This window comes from Spinacia oleracea, chromosome 1, assembly GCF_020520425.1.
Source record: "Spinacia oleracea cultivar Varoflay chromosome 1, BTI_SOV_V1, whole genome shotgun sequence".
NCBI lineage: Eukaryota > Viridiplantae > Streptophyta > Magnoliopsida > Caryophyllales > Amaranthaceae > Spinacia > Spinacia oleracea.
Window position 1 is genome coordinate 3239062 of NC_079487.1, and position 19482 is coordinate 3258543.

Below are 19482 nucleotides of genomic sequence, written 5' to 3' on the forward strand. Positions count from 1 at the left end.
AGACCCTCTCTCTGAAAAGGCTGCATGTTCCAGCGTTATATGCGGGAGACAATCTACAGTGCAAGATTCATTCAACGACTGTAGTTTTGATGAAGAAAACCTTTATTTGATTCAATTTGTCATGTATTTGTTAGATTTATATTTCTCTTGTAGATATAATACGACTCTTTATTAATGAATTAATTCTCCTTTCAAAAAAAAAATCAAACAAGATAAAATTAAGAAATTCTCTTATTTACACCATTTTACACACATTTCCTCATTTATTCACTTTAACCAAACACACTTTTAACCTTTTAAAATGTTTATCTATTAATTTTTCATATACAACTTAAAAGTTAAGTAAAAAAAAGTTGGATAAAAGTTATCATAGTGTATAATAAATTTACGGGTTTTCATAAAATACTCTCGATTTTGGCGTAATTCACTAACCGCCTCTCGACTCTCAATAATACATAAAATACCCCCAAATACCCTTGATGGCGTCATCAACCCCTAATCAATCCAATTATTAACCCATAAACCCCTAATTAGCCCATATTTTTTTCTTTTTCCCCCTCTTTTCTTTCTTTCCACCTTGCTTCTTCCCTTTCCTCCATCAACACCTAATCAACCCAATTAAATGTGTTTTTATTAAGAGGGGTAAATTGAGTTGAGAAGAGCCTAAAGAAATGCGACGCCAAATGCATTTTAGTAATAGGATAATTCATGACCATTTTAGTAATAGGACAATTTTTTAAAAAACGTAAAATAACAAATAGAGCAAACATAGGAGGAAGTCTTTGTGTATACTAGGTATACCATTTAAATGGTATACTAGCAATAGAATAATACTAAAATCAGAAGTGGGGTCATTTTAGTTAGAAAAGAAAAAGGAAATGGGGGTTAATTCTTAGCGCCATGGAATTTTGGTGAAATTGTAGAGAGAGAGTGAAAATTTCCCCAATTGCGCCAATGTCACTGCTGAAATTTTAGGCGGCAAAAATGGTGAAATTATTTGCATAATTTTTTTTCCGTAAACTTTAATTTCTATTCTGTTTAATTTCTTCCCCCAATTTCTTCCCCCAATTTCATAATTATCTTTCAGATCTGGTTTGTTTGATTAAAAAAATTTGAAATCCGTATGAATGAAGCCCTCGAATGTGGAAGCTGGGCTCACCTTGTGTATGGTGTTTGTCATGAAGTAGGCGTGGATAAGTTGGCCAAAAATTGGTAGGCGCCGGAAATGAGAACTTCTAAGGAGGGTGAAGGAGTGGTTGGAAGCAAAAGGAGGTTGCAATTAAACCAGGTATGTTTCCAAGTTTCCGTAATTAGTTGTAAATAAAGAAAATATTTCATTTTTTCATACAATAAATGCATTCAACTATTAGTGGAAAAATAATTTCGAAATATTTATTAAAACGAGGTCATTCAATTCAGTGAGTAGAGACTGAGAATTATTTATGGTATGAATTTTTTTATTATCCATGTTATAAATTTGAGTAATGTTGAAATTACGGTTTGAATTTGGTTACGAAATATGGGGGAAAAATTAGGATAAAGATGATTGGGATAATAATTAGGATCTCAACGATGATTGGAATAAAATTTAGGGTATTGTTATTGATAAATTGTGAAATTACGGAAAACATTTTGTTAAAGGAGGAAAAGGCAATGGGGAACACGAACTCATTGGTAAACATTTTTAAGGTTTGGTATCGGAAGCCTGTACCATACTCCAAATTAAACACAATAAATTTCATTATGTAGGTTCTTGAATTGGATGGGGAGGAAGAGTTGTTGGATGATGTAGGGGAATATTGTAGTGATGATGGGTTTGACGAAGATGATGGGGTAGGTGATGGTGTAGAGTCTGAAGATGGGGGAGTTGAGGAGGTAGAAGTTGGTGAAGAACGTTGGGAAGATGACGAGGATGATGTTGTGGATGATTATGATGAAGCATTAGATGAAGGAGATGAATTAGATTAAGAATTGTGTATTGAAAATGATGATGACCTGAATGAGGTTAATGATGATGATTATGATGAATCTGGAGAAATGGGAGTGGGGCGAAACACTACTTGTATGGAGGATGGAGACATTGGCGGCCCTGGTGATGGAGATGGGGTTTCAACCATTAACGCAGATATGTATACAACTGCTACGAAGCGGAACAAAGGTCTCGTTCTACCGACCCCTTCTGTTGGAATGTCTTTTGCTAATTGGGAAGCATTGAATAACTATTTTCGGTCCTATGGGGAGCAACAAGGTTTTGGTGTAGTGTGTATGGGAGGGAATAAGAGCGGGGTGAAAGACAGTGAAACGGGCAAATCGAATTCCCTGAGGACCTATGTTTGGAGGTGTGAGTGTCATGGAAGGCCAAAATACCGGCGGATGGTGAATGGCAGGGTAGTTACCTGCGCAGAGGAACCAATTCTTAAGAGGAAGACGAAGAAGTGTAGTTGCCTTGTTATGCTATATGGGGCTCGGACCAAAGAGAATTTATGGGTTGTGAAGAGTGTTGTTACTGAACATTTGAACCACATTCCCACTCCTACCAAGTCCAACCATATTTCCATGTTCCGGGTCAGGAAAATAACTCAGACAATCCTGAAACAGATTGAAAATGATCACGATTCAGGTGCACCTGTGGCTCAGATTTTCAATAACTTAGCGGGAAGAAGGAATGGTGTAGAGAATATTGGTTTTACGAAGAAAGACGTGCATAATATTTTGAATAGGAGGGTGCGATTGAGGCTACGAGATGGGGATGCTGTTGCAATGATAAATTATTTAGATAAAATGACAAAGGATAATCAAAAAAATTTCCATCTCCACCGGCTTGATAAAACAGGGAAGTTGCAGGATGTAATGTGGGTTGATGCTCGTAGCAGAGCCGCGTATGAGTATTTTGGGGATGTGGTTTGTTTTGACTCCACGTACTTGACAAACAAGTATGAGTTGCCATTTTCGAACTTTGTTGGGGTGAATCACCATGGGCAAACAATTTTGCTTGGATGTGCATTAGTGTCTCATGAAACCGCGGAAACGTTCGTTTGGCTCTTTAGGGCATGGTTGTCTTGTATGGGGGGTAAAGCTCCCGCTGCTATTATGACCGACCAGGATGCGGCTATGAGGAAGGCAATTAGAATAGCAATGCCAATGCCTAAAACCAGACATCGTTGGTGTATGTGGCATATTATGCAGAAGTTCAGCCGAAAAATGGGTTCGATGACTGATTTTCCCCAAATAAAAGTTGCCCTACAGAATGTCATATACAACAGTTTGACCCCTGTTGAATTCGAAGAAGGTTGGGCTGAAGGGGTGGAAACTTTCAAGCTGAAGGAGGCTAAGGAAAGCTACAAGTGGCTAGTAGGTATTTATCATGGTTTGGTACTACTTTTAATTCTAATCGTGATATGGTAAAGTATACATCATACGAAACCGCGATAACATTTTGGATTGGTACACGTTTTCATTTAATTATGTACCAAACTGCAATAAATATTTGATTTACATGTGCAATGTGGTAGGTATTTCATATATGGCATTGTCTTTGGTGAGAATGTCTTTCATGTTCAATTCCTTTGTTGTTAATTTACCTAATGACCTTTTTTAAATGTATAGGGTTGTATAATCAGCGAGAAATGTGGATACCTGCATATGTGAAGCATATTTTTTGGGCGGGGATGCAGACGACTCAGAGGGTTGAGAGTATTAACAATTTCTTCGACGGGTACTTGAAGAAGAATACGAGATTATATCAGTTTGCTCCTAGGTACTGCAAGGCCATGGAAAGTAGGGCCAATGATGAAAAAGCTGCTGATGTGAACTGCTGTCGTTTTACTCGGTCTTTGGTTGGAGAGTTTGCTGTGGAGAGGAAGTTCCAGAAACTATATACGGATGCGAAGTTCGTTGAAGTCCAGATCCAATGTATGCGGGTATGTTACGTAACACCTATTACTTCGAAAGTAGTTTCTGATGTGGAGGTTGAGCATACGGTGTCTGACAAAGTATGGGTATGGTCCAAGTTCTTGAGAAAGGAAATATCTTTGGCAGGCCGGAAGCGTATATACGTCGTGATGTTCAACAAGGAGACCTCATTTGCAAAGTGTGACTGCAAACATTTCGAGTGCCACGGCATTATGTGTAGGCACATCATTAAGGTGTTGGACGTGGAGGATGTGGAAAATGTGCCTGCTGGATATATAGTTGACCGATGGAGGAAAGATATACAACGCAAGCACACTCTTGTGAAGGTTGCTTATCATGATCCCGAGAAAACAGAAGAAGTTAAGCGCTATGACCGGATTATGAATGCGGTGGAACCTGCTGCCCTCCGTGGATCACTTTCCGAGCAGAAGTTGGATTTGGTCATAGAAGGTATTATGAATATTGTGTTACGTCTTGATGAGAGTGATGCTCTTTCAGCAGTTGGTGATAACGAAGCTGGTGCACTGACTTCCGGGGGGAACAGGATGGCGATTGTTGGTCCTACGACACCAGGCTCCGTTAACAAACCTCCAAACAGCGTTGGGGATGATACTACCACACTTACCCCCCTGTTATGGTTAAAGATCCTGTTCCGCGCGGTGGTTTAAAGGCTCACAGGACTCGTAAAAAAAGATTTTTACAACCAGGTGAGAATAAAAACCCCGCAAGGAAGCAAGTCAAGAAAAACAAGAGTGTTGTACCACAAGGCTTTCCAGAAACCAGAAATTGTCAGAACACTTGCCTTCCTCAACACAACTACGTGCAGCCGCCAAACACCTTCCATCCTGGTTGGGGATCCCACGATCAATATGTGAGTGAATCACATACGCTACAAATTAAACTTAAACAAATATTGATGTGAGTTTGTGAGTTTGTGATATTCTATTTAAACAAATATTGATTTGAGTTTGTAATATTTCCAGGGGTATAGTGCTGATTACCCGCCTCAAATGGCTGGGCAAGTAAGGGGGACTATGGTATACCCTCAGCAGAACTACAACAATGGGGTATCTGTTCAACAGTTTCAGGTGATTTTTTTCGTGTCCTTTTGTACCACTCATGTTATTAAATGTTTATTAACCGTCAACAACATTTAGCTTGTATTTATTAGCGTTTGACATGTATACAGTCATCTGGAAGAGTAAGTGGAGTTGTTGCCACAAATTTGTTTCCCTCAGGACAGACAGAAATTCACATGTCTGTGGGTGGGATTCGTATGACCCCGGAGGGTGGTGACGTACTTTTGTCCCAAGACCGTTGTGGTATATCAATGTCACAAAACATATCTGGTGGTCCAATTGCCCAAAACCTATCCGGTTTACACATGTCCCAGAACATTAATGGTGTGCAAATGTCGCAAAACTTGAGTGGAGTGCAAATATCTCAGATGTCGCAAATGTCCCAGAATGCTGGTTCCATTCGTTACTTCACCAGTAACAGCAGCAGCAGAGGTGGAAATTATCAAGAGGCCGGGACTCATTGTATGCCTGCAAATCATAACCAGCACCGGCATTGTTTCCAGGTTGTGAACGAAACCTCCCATGGGGATCACCGCAGTTATCAACCAACTACTAAACACTTGTTGCAGTCCAATCCGGGTTTTTTAGTCAATGAGGGTGGGTGTGGAACGCATTCTATACATGGCGCCAGTGGTAATCTAGTATTCACTCAAGACCTGCTCAGTTGTCATGACCTTACGAAGAATTAGAATTGATTTCCATGGTGAAATCCACCCAATAAATCTACCTTTGTGGTACGTTATTTGAAGTTGATTGACTTCCATCCAATAAGTCTGAATTATGGCGTGTTACCATATGTGCATTCCTCTGTAACCATATGATTCAATTTGTAACCCAATTTGGGGTTTACAGGATGTCGTAACTTAAATAAGGTTACTTTAGATACTTTCGTAAACTGAATTTTCATTATTGACACAGAACTCTGAATTACTTCGTATTTTCTATGTACTAAACCATGTATAATTCGGTAATTTGGTACCCTACTTCGTGTTTGCTATGTTTTACAGTATTTGTGTTAGTGTTTTTGCGGTATCTGTTATAGAACGACTATTTGTTAAAGTTATAGGGGTACTACATCTTGTCGTAACACCAGTACTTTTTTTTTAAAATAAAGACGAATAATACGTATGAAGAATAAGAATAAGACTAGTAATACGAAAAGCATCATCCGCAAAATATTACATGGAAGGCAGCGCCGCCTAGGTTGAAACTATAAAATACACCTATTACATATCCGACGAGCTAAAGGTAGGCAATGTCTGAACAACAACAAATAACTTACCTGTTACTATTACGCCATAGAAGTAGGATAGAAAAATCTACCCAAACCTAATAACTAAATACGTCATGGTGATGAATACTATGCCGATAAATACTACGCCGTAGTTAAGCTAGTACCTAACTAAGTTCTTATACTATAGGTAAAAATCACCCTACATAATAAGTACTACACACACACTGATGGGGAAAATTGTGTATAATAGCTCCAGACTCTGGCGCTTACAGATCCAGTTTACGCGCAAGTGGTTGCTTCTGGAGCTTCACCGGCTGCATAAATCAAATAAACGATTACAATCAACTTAAATGTTTTCTAATTGTCTACATTACATAGTTCGTATGAGACATAATAATAGCGGTAGCGGTACCATACTCACCCATAACGGTACCATACTCACCCATAAAATACCGGTATGCATTGTAATGCAGTACTATGTACACCTGTTTGGTACTATGAAGTCAACCCAATGCAGTAAGCATACCTGTTTGGTACCCTAATGGAAGTACAAGACGGTGTAAAACAAAGCGTTGGGAACCGAAATAAGAAATTAAATGAAGTACCTCAAATAAGACAGTAAACAGGAGGTTGGCCGAACCCAAATCAGATTCATTGTAGTTTGGTAACAAGTCGTTTCCCCGCCACATAAGGACTACCCCTCCGCATTGATTCTCAAACCATTTGGATTGATATTCTCCTGGTAAGTTGCTAATTAGCTCCATGCAGTCGTTGTTACTAATTCGGGCTTCAGTAACGACCATGAGTGATGGATGGTGCCTTGCAAACATCTCAAAGAAGGTGGCTCTGAATGAGGGTCTGGTCATGGATAGGGCGTTCCATGCAACGACCACCGTACCTCGTGGTATGAAGGCGGAAACCTCCGTCCCAACCATAGTCTTTCCCTCTAAGCACACCTCAGTGTAAGCCCGTCGTTTGGTCTGAAAATACCTTGGAACAACAGTAATTTCCACCCCAGTAAACGTATGTTCCACACTCATAACATGAATAACATGAGCGTTGGATGCAATGAAAATGTGGCTCCTGGAATCAGGGAAATTGTACACAGGGAGGTCGTCCACAACTACAGCTGGTCTAGGGTCTACCATAGCGAGGAGGTTGTTTGGGTACAACAACCACGACCCTTGTGCAGCAAGCCGGTTGGAACCCTAGATGCATATTAGGGTGGTCCGTAATTAAAGGGTGGTGTGCAGGCAGGATTTTACCTGCAGAGGTGACCATCACAGAACAAGGGAACATAACAGGGTGGTAAGGCAACTTACTAACGGCACAATAAAGCTGGATATTCAGGTCAGTTTTGATTGCGTGCGGCACACGGAGACCCTTTTCTGCGTCTTCGACGTCGATGGAGTAGTAAGTGGTGTTGTAGTTCAATTCAGGCCCGTTTGAAGATTTTGGCTGCTCGAAGTACATTATGGCTTTTGGGTGGCAGAGTAGTGTTCGGCTGCTATCACAAACAAGGATAGATTTGCCTTTGTCCATTTTTGGCAGGTTTTCCGGTGGAGAATTTGGAAACAATTAGGGTTTGAACAGCTAGAAGGAGAAACAAGTGGGTTGGTTTGAGGAGTCCCCACTGGAAGGAGGTTGTCAACTATAAAGGGAAGTGAATACTACACTAAAGTTGTCGGTGAAAAAACGTAGTGCAATAAATTCCTAACAACCTAGGTGGGTTAAAAAGTTATTACGTCGTTTGGTACCACCAGGTTTACTGATCTTATTACTTGGTACCGCTCAGAGTACTTTTCCAGTAAATGCAAACTACTGCAATTTAACGTTATCTGCATAATTGTTCTTATTGTTGAGTGAAATCAATAGTTGAATGTTGAACACAATTTATCTGATTTTGGTGATGTTTTCGTTTGATTCAGTAGTTTGGGACACTAATATTGTCGGTATGGAACAACAGACTACTAAGAATCGGATTTTAGGGTTATGTGTTGTCGTTACTATGACTTGTATAGGACACTATTATTGTCGGTATGTAACAGTAGACCACTAAGAATTGGATTTTAGGGAAATGTGGTTTCGTTATCATAAGTAGTTTGGGACACTAATATTGTCGGTATGGAACAACAGACTACTAAGAATCGGATTTTAGGGTTAGTTACTATGACTTGTAGGACACTAATATTGTCGGTATGTAACAGTAGACCACTAAGAATTGGATTTTAGGGAAATGTGGTTTCGTTATCATAAGTAGTTTGGCACACTCATATTGTCGGTATGGAACAGTAGACTACTAAGAATCGGAATTTAGGGTTATGTACGAGTTAGTGATATGTTTGAAGGTAAAGGGTGTAGGGTACTTTAATGTGTTAAAAGTCGGATATTATAGGTCTTTAATTTGCCGTGACCTATTCGACACTAGGGTGTCCGAACATTGTTAACTCATATTTGAAATGACTCCAAACCCAATATTAGTAATAAAATGTAATGATTACATTTGTGAACTTTTATTAGTATTAGTACCTCATTAATAGGTTGTTTACGTCTTACAATATAATGTATTTATGTCTTACAATATGTGTTTAAAATTGAAAATTCTCACGTCTTAGAATAAAATGTGTTTACGTAACAATATAACAATGTAAGATTACATGGTTGTCTTAATTTACGTATGTTATGATGTTCGATGATGTTATCCTGATATTTATATTCAAAATATCAAGTGTTATTAATTTATGCAAATACGAAAATTGAAATTTTATGACTTCATGATGACCACGATCTGTACGCATACGACCATACATTACACTTAGTAAGACTATTACTACATAATTATATACATATGTGGTTATAAAATGATAATTACCTCCTACGTGAATGAATTAGGTAAATCTAAGGTAATCGGATTGAATGGGTTTTTGAAATCAACTATCGGGTTCTTAACACTACTAAGGTTTGTGAGCGTGGTCGGATTTATACTGTCATTGGTTATATTTTCAACCCTAGACCCAAATGAGATTGGGGCGACTTCTCGACCGGGTACACATTCAGTCGCTTAACCAATACGAATAATTTACCAATGCGATTAATTAACCGATACGATTAATTAACCAATACGGTTAATTAACCAATAACAAATACGATACATTAAAAACTAATTCTAAATTAAGGTCCCAAACGTACGAAATAGCCTATCCCAAACAACGTAGTAATAGGAGAATTCCAAAATTAATTTGAAACATTGAGCGGGAATTTTCCCGCCTCCCTCAGTAAAAATTCAAAAGTGTTGGAAGCTTGTCAAAGAATCTTTGACTTTGACCACCACAGCTATATAAGCCACAAGAAATTGGCCACTTCCTAGCTCATTTTAAATAATTTAAAATCAAATAACGCCGGGTTGTTCCTAATGTCTCATAGTTCTAATTCCCTAAGGTCACCGCCGGCAAACGTGGGATGCGTAGATGGCCGGAAGATGCTCTGGTGCGAGACGATCAGTTGTCCAACATGCATCACTTGCATAACTGAACTAAGGATTTCACAGACAACCACAAATCCACATAAATTATATTTTAAATGTCGATTTTGTGGGTGGTTCCGGTGGGTTGAAGATCACAATTTAATAACAGAGGAAAACATGTTGCCATCGCGTCTTGTTGATGTTGGGCTGGACCGCGTCCTCCACCGCCTCGACAAGATTGAATCATGCATTTTGATGTTGTATAAATTATTCGTCGTTTGTCTTATAGTTTTTGTGTATTTTCTCCTCCCAAAGTAAATCGACGTTTCCTTTGTAAAAGATCGTAATAATCAATAAAAAGCGTATTTTAAGAGTTGGACAATTTCATCAATATCTTTCGTATGTAAATTACATCTGTGTGTCGTATTCCCGTAAGTTTTGTTCGCGTTAATTGGGGGACTGTTTTTAGTTATTATGGATTAGGGAAAGCTAATATTACCTTTCATTGGGTCTGTCCGTCTGCAACGCTTAGCACATCAATAGACGTCGTTTTGCTCGGGAAGTCATTCCCGGGATCACAGCCTACGTACGAATAAAAGGAACAAATTGTTATATGTTTTATCAAACATTATTGAGCTACAATGAACCACAAACATACATTCCTCCCTTGTAACCCCCATTTGTACACTATCAAACATTTGGTGTTTTATATGCCCTCGTTTGGTATAGTAATACCCCAAAATACGTGTTTTCTCGGTCAAATGAGTTTTATATGGATCGAAAATGCATGGCCGAAACTGAATGGTTTGGTACACCATGTAGTTATTGTTTGTGTACCAAACCGTCGTTTGGAACCTTATCTCATACTATATGTCTATGTAAAACGGAAGACACTTACATGAAATTGTAACGACGCAAGGTGTTTAGGTTTTGATCCCCCCATTTGACAAACGGGATCATGCCGGTACGTAATCGATGGCTGGACTTGGTTGACAGACCAAAACATAACAACACCCCCGGCTCGTCCTTCGGGACCGAATAAGTCATGTTGGTACGTCCCAGGCAGTGTTTGTGCGATAAGCAGTAGTTGAGGTTCATTTATTCTTGACTCGGTCACGATGATAATGGACGGTGTAAGTTGGGAAAATATGCGATAGAAGTGTTCCTTGAACGAAGGCCTGGTTACACCTCTAGCATTCCAAATGACCACTAACATTCCCTTTGCCAGTAGTGTCGGTGTTGTATGACCGACGTATTGTTCTGTTGATCCCAGGTGAATATGGTGGTAACCCTTTTTATACAGGTTCCCTTCACGGTAGAAGACATCAACGTCAATTGAGTGAATGTAGTTAGAGTTTTTCATGACATGAAGTCCATCGGTGTAAGAACCAAAAAATATAGGGGTTTTTTTGATTGGTACAGTGTGTACCGGTGTTTGGTCAATATGTAGTACTGGAATGGGATCAATGAAAGGTAAGTAATTATAAGGGATTACCTCAAACGCCTCAAACTCGGCCCTACTCCTAGCTTCCCACTCTATGTAAGCTAACAAACCACCTGAAATACGACCATCCGAGTCTTCGGGAGTGGGGAGGTGGAATGGTAATACACGGTTGTTCTCCGTTACCATGAACCTACCGGGAAATCCTTCTTTGTCCGATGTTTTTGAAAATATTGCCCGTACGATAGTGTCCCTATCAACGGGGTTCCACTCCTCTTCCCCTATGATCTCGTCATAGGTCTGAAAGTAAAAGGTCCGATTTATATCCAACTCATATCGCATACCCGCAGCCGGGGAGAAGTACATTGCTTCACGAGGATGATATAGGAGGTTCCTGGTTGGGGACGTTTCATTGCTTACACATTGTTTTAAAACGTTTTGGGTTGGTGATTTTGGCATTAGGCTTCCTTTGATTAACAGTATAGGGGGACTTCGGGTTTGATTGTAGGGGAGGACCTCAAGTCAGTCAGTCGTTAGTGATAAATAGGGCAACTAGTAACTTTAATTACGGACGTTGGTGTTAAAGTACTTTGTAGTTATTGCATTTCCCCTAAAAAATTTATAATACATAAACAATACAAATTCAGATACTTTGACCTTGTATTTTTTTCCTCGTATTTTTTGTGAATAGTACATTACACAAGTAAGTTTATTTTATGTCTTTTCATTAATATACTCTAGTTACGCCAACTACCCTTTATTAAAGTTGTACTTGGACTTAAACCCCAACCACCAACAAAGGTAATCATTCATTGTTGCATTCCTTATCCTGTACTTCTATAATTAAAATGAGGCATTCCTAGGTTTTATTTCATTTTGCATCCAACTTTCTATAGAGATTTAACTAGAAACTACTTCCAGTCATGGCGGGTGGTCCTACTCGGAAAGAAAATAAAAGGTAACTTCTGCTAATGTATGACCTTGTTCTGTTAAAGACAAATATGTGATAAATACGGCTTTTTTGTTGTGTTTATGTTTATATTACACCATTGACATCTATTTATTTTAGTTTATTAATGTCGATCGTACTTTACTAATACGGAGTGTGTACTAAATCGCTTGGTATGGTACATTTGTGTAAATATATTTGCAGTCATGGAAAAGGCAAGGCAGCTGAACAGGAAGAAACACCAAGGACTAGGAGGTATACAGCCAGGGAGAAGGGAAAGGCCAAGGTAATGGATAGTGACGAAGTGTTAAAGGTCATGGCTGATTCCGGCCAACGCGACGTAAAGGACGTCGTCGGGATCCACACGGTACGTAAAAGGGCTGAAAGCCTTGTCTTCCCCCACCTTCTGGCAGCTGTGTCCAGGAACGGGGATGAAGCCATAGGTGGAATAGACTTCAACCCTAAATGGCCGTACCTCACACCTCTCAAGATAATTAGTGCAAGACGCTTCAGGAAAGAGGCGTACTGTTTTTTATATTACTTACTAGATTCGTATAAGATGGCTTTTAGTTTTAACCTGAACAAACTTAAAAAAATCATCCTTAAGTGCATGGAAAATGATCTTTTCTACCGCTACCTTGTCAAATTCTTTGAGATGTTCAAGCCCTTGAAAGGGTGGTTGGATGAGGTCAATTACAGGTTACAGGTACATGAGACAGAGTCGGGTCCATTTGGCCTACTAGTGCTTGGTCGGAAATACATGGGTTTCAAATAAAGGGAGACCACGTTCGAGTGGATGAATTTCGGAAACGAGGATCTTTTTTACTACCTCTCTTACGATGAAGACAACTACCTCCATTTCAAGAACGAAATGATAGATCTGAATGGGTTGGAGACGATGAGTGAGTTGGATTTACTCCTTGAAAACCCTTTTTACTCTACGCATAACTACCCTTCTCATTACGATCAGCAGATGGAACTGGCCTACGCTTCGAGATGTTCTAAGATATATTATCACGACGAGGACATGGTGTACTTTCACCCTGACTCGGCTGATGAGTACGATAGTTCTAACAGCGACGCAAGTGAAGAAATTTGATGCTAATTGGTACCTACACTTCGCTAATATGGGTACCAAATGATGCGGTTTGGGATACACAAACATTACGTAATCGGTGTGTCCTCGGTAAGTTTATGTTTTTTATTCTGAAAGTGTTATTACTTTAGCCCTAGGAGGTTTGCAAAATTCTCCCAAAAGCTTGTATTTTTTGGTCGTTTTCAGTAAGGCCCTAGGACTGTATTTGTACTATGTAATCGGTATTTGGTACACACGGTAGTACCAAATAGCCAATTCGTACTTTATGTGAATTTATATGAGTTCACAATTAATATGTTATTAACATTACATTTGTCATGATAGTCTAGAATTACTAATAAATAAACCTTGTTCAATTTAATACAAATTCTAACATTATATATCATAATACAACACTTAAGAAATTTAATTCTTCAGCTTACACAACACTGATTATAAGAATATAGCCGACTACGAATACAAACCAATATAATAAGAACCCTAGTTGTTTATAATTGTTGTAGTTGACTCACCCTCAATCCTTGCCATCTTCATAGACCCAACTCCGACGTACGGGCTACTTTTTCCTTTCTTGACACGTAAACCACCGGCTGTACACAAAATTGTAAGTATGAGTTACATAGTAGACGTCGAATTAGGAAACGTATTGAATATAATTGGGTGCGTCCTCATTTGAACTTATATACTCTTGTACTTACTTAGCTACCTACCCACAACTTTAATTTGGAGAGGCCATCGCACAATCTAAAAGTGTCCAGAAATATTAAGGTGGATTGCAAAGATGATACTAGTGTAGTTTGTGTTTGGTACCACATTCGTAAAAGTTATTAAGAAAAGTAGTAGAAAGGTACAACTACATGCACGGGAATGGAACCCTTTTCGACCTTATTACGGTACTAAACTCTCAGATTAAGGTCAAATTTCATGTAAAGGTAATCAATGTCGTTTCAAAGGGCATTTAATCTAAGTAGAGTATGTAGAAAGAGGGGTGTTGTACGCTTTTTACCTCAAATGTGAAGTTGAACAAGCCGCTTTCTGCCGTGGAATCATCTTCTTTGTAAGATACGAATAGATCGTTAACGCGCCACATAAGAACCACCCCTCCACACTGATCTATGTTATCGAACACTGCACTCTCGTACTTTCCTGGTAGGGTAGTTATCAGTTCCTGACAGTGTTCGTCGCTTATCCTGGCTTCAGTGACAATCAAGAGAGCCGGGTGGTGGGTTGCAAACAGTTCCAAGAATGTCGCCTTGAATGATGGCCTTGTCATGGACTTAGCGTTCCATATTGACACAATCAAACCGCGTGGGATCGTATTTGGTATCCCCTCGAATTTCTTTTGTCCCTCAACAGAAATGTCTGTGTAGGCACGAGACATGCCCCAAAAAAATCGCCGGCTCACTCTAACATTTAGGCTATAGAAAAAGTCCTCCGCCCTTATAATGTGAATAGTGTCTGAGTAGGATGCAATGAAAATGTGTGCGTCGAAGGCGGGGATGTTATAAATTGGTAAATCCTGGACATCTATGTCTGGGACGGGGTCAACGACTGCAAGAAGCTCCGTTGGGTACAACTTCCAGTCAAGTTGTTCCCTCAGTTGGTTGGAGCACCAGTCGAGAAACCTCCAGAAGCCCAAATGCATGTGCGGTTGGTCTCTGATTAAAGGACGGTGAGCTGCAGCAGCATTCCCTTCAGTTGTTGCCATGATGGCACAAGGGAAATTTTCATGGGTGTACGGCAATTTGTCCATGACAGCAGTAACTTGAAAATTCAAGTTCGTCTTAATTGCTTCATCTAACGGAAAAAGCATTTCTAAGTCTTCCATGTCGACGTAGTACGAGGTGTTGTTGTAGTCCAACTCAGGGACGTTTGTTGATTTTGGTGGATTGAAATAAAAAACACAATTTGGATGTGAAAGGTAATTTTGGCAAGTCCCAGAGACCTGGTTTTGCGCAACCCTACTCGAAATCGACTTCAGTTTCTTCATGCTAAAAGGTAGTAATGAGAAATTGGCTTTTGAGTGAGGGGGAAAACACTTATGGCTATAAGTTTGTATAAAGGGAGAAGATTAAATGAAGTTAAACTAGAACAGGTAGTTGATAGCCATTACTTACAGTGGTTGAAAGTAATTAATGTGACTCACATTTCCCAACGTTTTTACGTAAGTTAGTAAATGAACTTCAAATCTTTACGTTTGGAACCCCAAACTACCAATTAACTAGGTTTGGTATACGATGATTTATTCCCGTATACTTTTTTAACCAGTATGTACTCAAACAAAACAATACAAAATTATTTATATACACACTTATAAATACTCCGTATCACACCTGGACCATAAATACATGAAACATATATGTCTTATACAAAAGGTTTAGTTAATAAACAATCGTTGAGAGTGTGGATTGTTTGGGACTCTGGATTTAGGAGGTTGAGACAGCATAACCTTGGGAATGGTACTTTATGGGGATAAAACAATGACAAACTTGGCGTGGTAGTTTTTAAGTTTGGTAGGCGGGTATTGCGCACCATACCCCTGATGGGTAGTTACATATAGAAAGGCAGTTTCATTATAATAATAAAGGTAGTTATTCATTTCCACATTATTTGGATAAGGACGGACCCAGGGATCGTCTTCTATAAGTACGATAATAAAATGGCATCGTCCGCAAACTCAAGATGGTCTGGCGTCCCTCATAGACCCACGGCGGAAGAACGTGCCATGGAAGAAATTAATGCAAAGGTGCAACAAATCAAGGAAGCGAAAATAACTCAACGTGACTGCATAAAATCAACAATGATAAGAATGAGGTGGGAAGGGAATAATCGGGCTGAGACCCTTTTCAAGGATTTGCTACAGAGGTATGACGATGTGGAGCAAGGCGTTGATGAAATGAACAAGGTAATGGAGAACGGGATACGAAATTGCAAAGAACATATACATCGACTCAAATCCATGCAACGTCATTTCTTTACATCGCTACACCAAGCGCTGCGTATCGGTGGTCGTGGGGATCTTTGTGACCATATGAAAGAAATCATTGAGCAATATGACGACGCAGAACAAAGGGTGATTGATCTTAATATAGGAATTGAGCGTATCAAGTCCCCTACACTTGCTCCGTGAGACTGATTATTCCCTTCGTTAACGCTATTCCGTATGTTTGCTAAAGTAAGGTGTGAAGCATTATAAGTAGTACATATTAATAGTAAGTTAGTGTGACGCAGTGTCAGTTGTAAATGTTATTTTAAAAATTGATGTCATTGTGTACAACTGTGTAATTTTAGTGCGTCTTTCTGTTTATGAAATTAGGCTTTGCAGATGTGTGTAAGTGTGTCTTATGATAAGTGATTGCAAGTATGTTAAGTGTTTGCAACTATTTAATGAACCATATTGTGTAATTACCATTTGTGGGTAATTTTATTGTAATTTTCGATAACGCCTTTGTACTCGACTACCCTAAATTTTCATACGGGCTACTTAATACTCGACAATCCTATTTTTTCGTCAACATTTAGTGTAACGAAGGGACGCTGTCTGGTAATTTCTTTGGGGGTCTTTAATAAAGCTGAAGTATTAAAGCGTATTAGGTTGAAAATCGCGTGAATTGAATATCATAACTGACAACAAAGGTCAGCAGTTTGAAGATGATATAAAGTTTGAAGAAGATATAAGGTTTCTTAAGTGTAAATGTTGGCGTCAATAAGTGTGAGTATATTGTGACGGTTGATTATCTATATTGTGACGGTTGATTATCTAAATAACATAAAACCGAAGAGGTGGCAGTTTTGTGACCGTTACATCAAATCCTCTATAAATAACACTTAGTATGAGGGAGATATTCAAAAACTTTATTCTCTCTTCACATCTCTTCACAACAAAGCATTTAATTTGCAAAATGGAAATTCCACCAAATGCATACCCCAACGTCTGCCCTAACCACCATTACCGTTATGATCATGTCGCACAACACAAAACTGCTCGCAAACCAGATCTCATACAAGAATTCGAGATCGACCTCGCGGAAAAGTACGGCCATGCGGTGGTTGCACCAGACCAACACGCTGATGAACAGCCCACGAGCGTCGATATTGTTGCAGGAGATGAGAATGTAATGGGTATCATATGGTCTAAGATGGACAAGCCAACTAGGGCTAATTCAGTGTTCGCATGCAAGAAGTGGGCCATGGAACTGATCAATCAATACTACCGCCTCAACTTCGATTGCAGATTCTCCGAAAGAGTACGTACCGTTAATTTTCGATACTATAAGATCCTAGAGTACAAAGAAACAAATGGCACTTACACAAGGATTAAATATAAGTGCGTCTGTGACCTGTGGAAGGAAGCATCAAATCCCTTCAACCCTAGGGAAACGCTGCTCAATGTACCGAGTGACATTGATTTCAATAATTTCGATCAAAGTGTGAACAATGCAAACTACAATTGGAGGATTCAGTGTGGTGCCATGTAATGTCTTGGAATTGGAATTCTCTACCCATTTTCGTTCTGTTATTTCAATGTCATAGTTTTAGGTGTGTGATTGTTTTCTTTTCATCTTATGTTTTGCTTAATTTTATTTAAATGCCCTAGTGTGAAGTGTGATTTGGTGTGTTTGTCATCCTCCTTTAGATTATGTTATTGTAATGTAAAGGTGTGATTTGGTTTATTAACTATGATTGCTAAAATGAAGTATTTTTTTAAAATTTGTATAATGGTAATTAGGTTTTCAATAACGAACGACAAATAACACTAACAGTTTCAAAGGTCATGTTATAATTTCGTCGAATGGTCTACGATCACCCTTATTCCGTAGGCATATGGTACCATTGAGTAAAGTAGTACCAAACCAATGAACAACACATGTTTGGTACTGTTTATATTGCGACAGAGGTAGCAACGGTATAATTTTTTCAAATTAAAGGAATAGTGTAAGGTTAGCATAACGAAATATGGGTGTTTTTTTTTTATTAAATGGATAAGGTGGCAGTTATGTGACGGTTAAAACAGGCGCTCTATAAATAACACTTCTTGTAAGGGTTATTTCCATAAACTTCATTGTCTTCACAAAGCATTTCATTCGAGAAAATGGAAATTCCGCCAAATTATTACCCCAAAGTCTGTCCTAACCACCGTTACCGTTTCGATTATACGGAACAACACAAAACTGCTCGCAAACACGACCTCATACAACAATTCGAGATCGACCTCGCGGAAAAGTATGGCTATGCGGTGGTTGAACCAGACCAACACGGATGTGCGAAGTCCAAGAGCGTCGAAATTGTTGCCGGAGATGCTAATCTAATGGGTGTCATATGGTCTAAGATGGACAAGCCAACTAGGGGTAATTCAGTGTTCGCATGCAAGAAGTGGGCCATGGAATTGATCAATCAATACTACCGCCCCGACTTTGATTGGAAATTCTCCGAAAGAGTACGTACCCTTAATTTTCGATACTATGAAACCCTAGAGTACAAAAAAACAAATGGCACTTACACAAGGTTTAAATATAAGTGTGTCTGTGACCTGTGGAGGGAAGGGTCAAATACCTTGAACCCTAGGGAACCACTACTTAATGTACCGAGTGACATTGATTTCAATAATTTCGACACAAGTGTGGGGAATGCAAACTACAGTTGGAGGATTCAGTGTGGTGGCATGTAATGTCCTGGAAGTCTGGCCATTTGCATACTATTATTTCAATGCCATAGTGTTAGCTGTGTGATTGTTTCATATTTCACAAATGTATTGCTTTAGTTATTTTTTTAATTACCCTGTGTGTTTGACATCCTCCTTCGGCATAATATTTCCTTTGATTTGGTTAGTGTGAATGTAAAAGTGTGATTTGGTTAGTTTAAACATATGTTTATGTGTTGATTCCAGATTACTCTACAAACAATACACAAGATCACATTTTTCAATTTTCAAATTCAAATTAACGAGAATTAACCACAATAAAAACCCAACTACCGAACTTGATACCAAACGGGTGATAATTTACGGCTGATAATGTACCAAACCAAGGTATTGTACGTTTTTATCTCATATTAGTATTCAGTTGAGTCCGAATCAAATAGAAGAGGTATACCAAACTGTAACCCTTATAACATATGATTCATATTACCGAAAATTAAATAGTTCATTTACAAAGAACCGTCCAGAATCATATTACCCAATGGTAACGGGGGATAATGTAATCCATGATTCGTATTACCCTCTTCGCTTTAAATAATGGAAACTACTTCACACGATCTGCATAAATATATATAATGCTCTTGTTTTTTTGGATGGATTACAGGATGAA

General features: G+C 38.9%; 2 protein-coding genes across 2 annotated transcripts; both read left to right on the forward strand.

The window, feature by feature from the left end:
* The first annotated feature begins 1132 nt into the window (after positions 1 to 1132).
* On the forward strand, positions 1133 to 5680 carry LOC130462607 (uncharacterized). Its single transcript, XM_056831259.1, has 5 exons — positions 1133 to 1288; positions 3607 to 4543; positions 4642 to 4783; positions 4896 to 5000; positions 5102 to 5680. The coding sequence occupies exons 2-5, from the start codon at positions 3627 to 3629 to the stop codon at positions 5678 to 5680; spliced, it is 1743 nt and encodes a 580-aa protein (XP_056687237.1). The 5' UTR covers positions 1133 to 1288; positions 3607 to 3626.
* On the forward strand, positions 2038 to 3598 carry LOC130462605 (protein FAR-RED IMPAIRED RESPONSE 1-like). The gene is made up of 2 exons (XM_056831258.1): positions 2038 to 3355; positions 3513 to 3598. Exons 1-2 carry the CDS (start codon positions 2038 to 2040, stop codon positions 3596 to 3598), a joined length of 1404 nt encoding a protein of 467 aa, XP_056687236.1.
* Positions 5681 to 19482: the final 13802 nt, after the last annotated feature.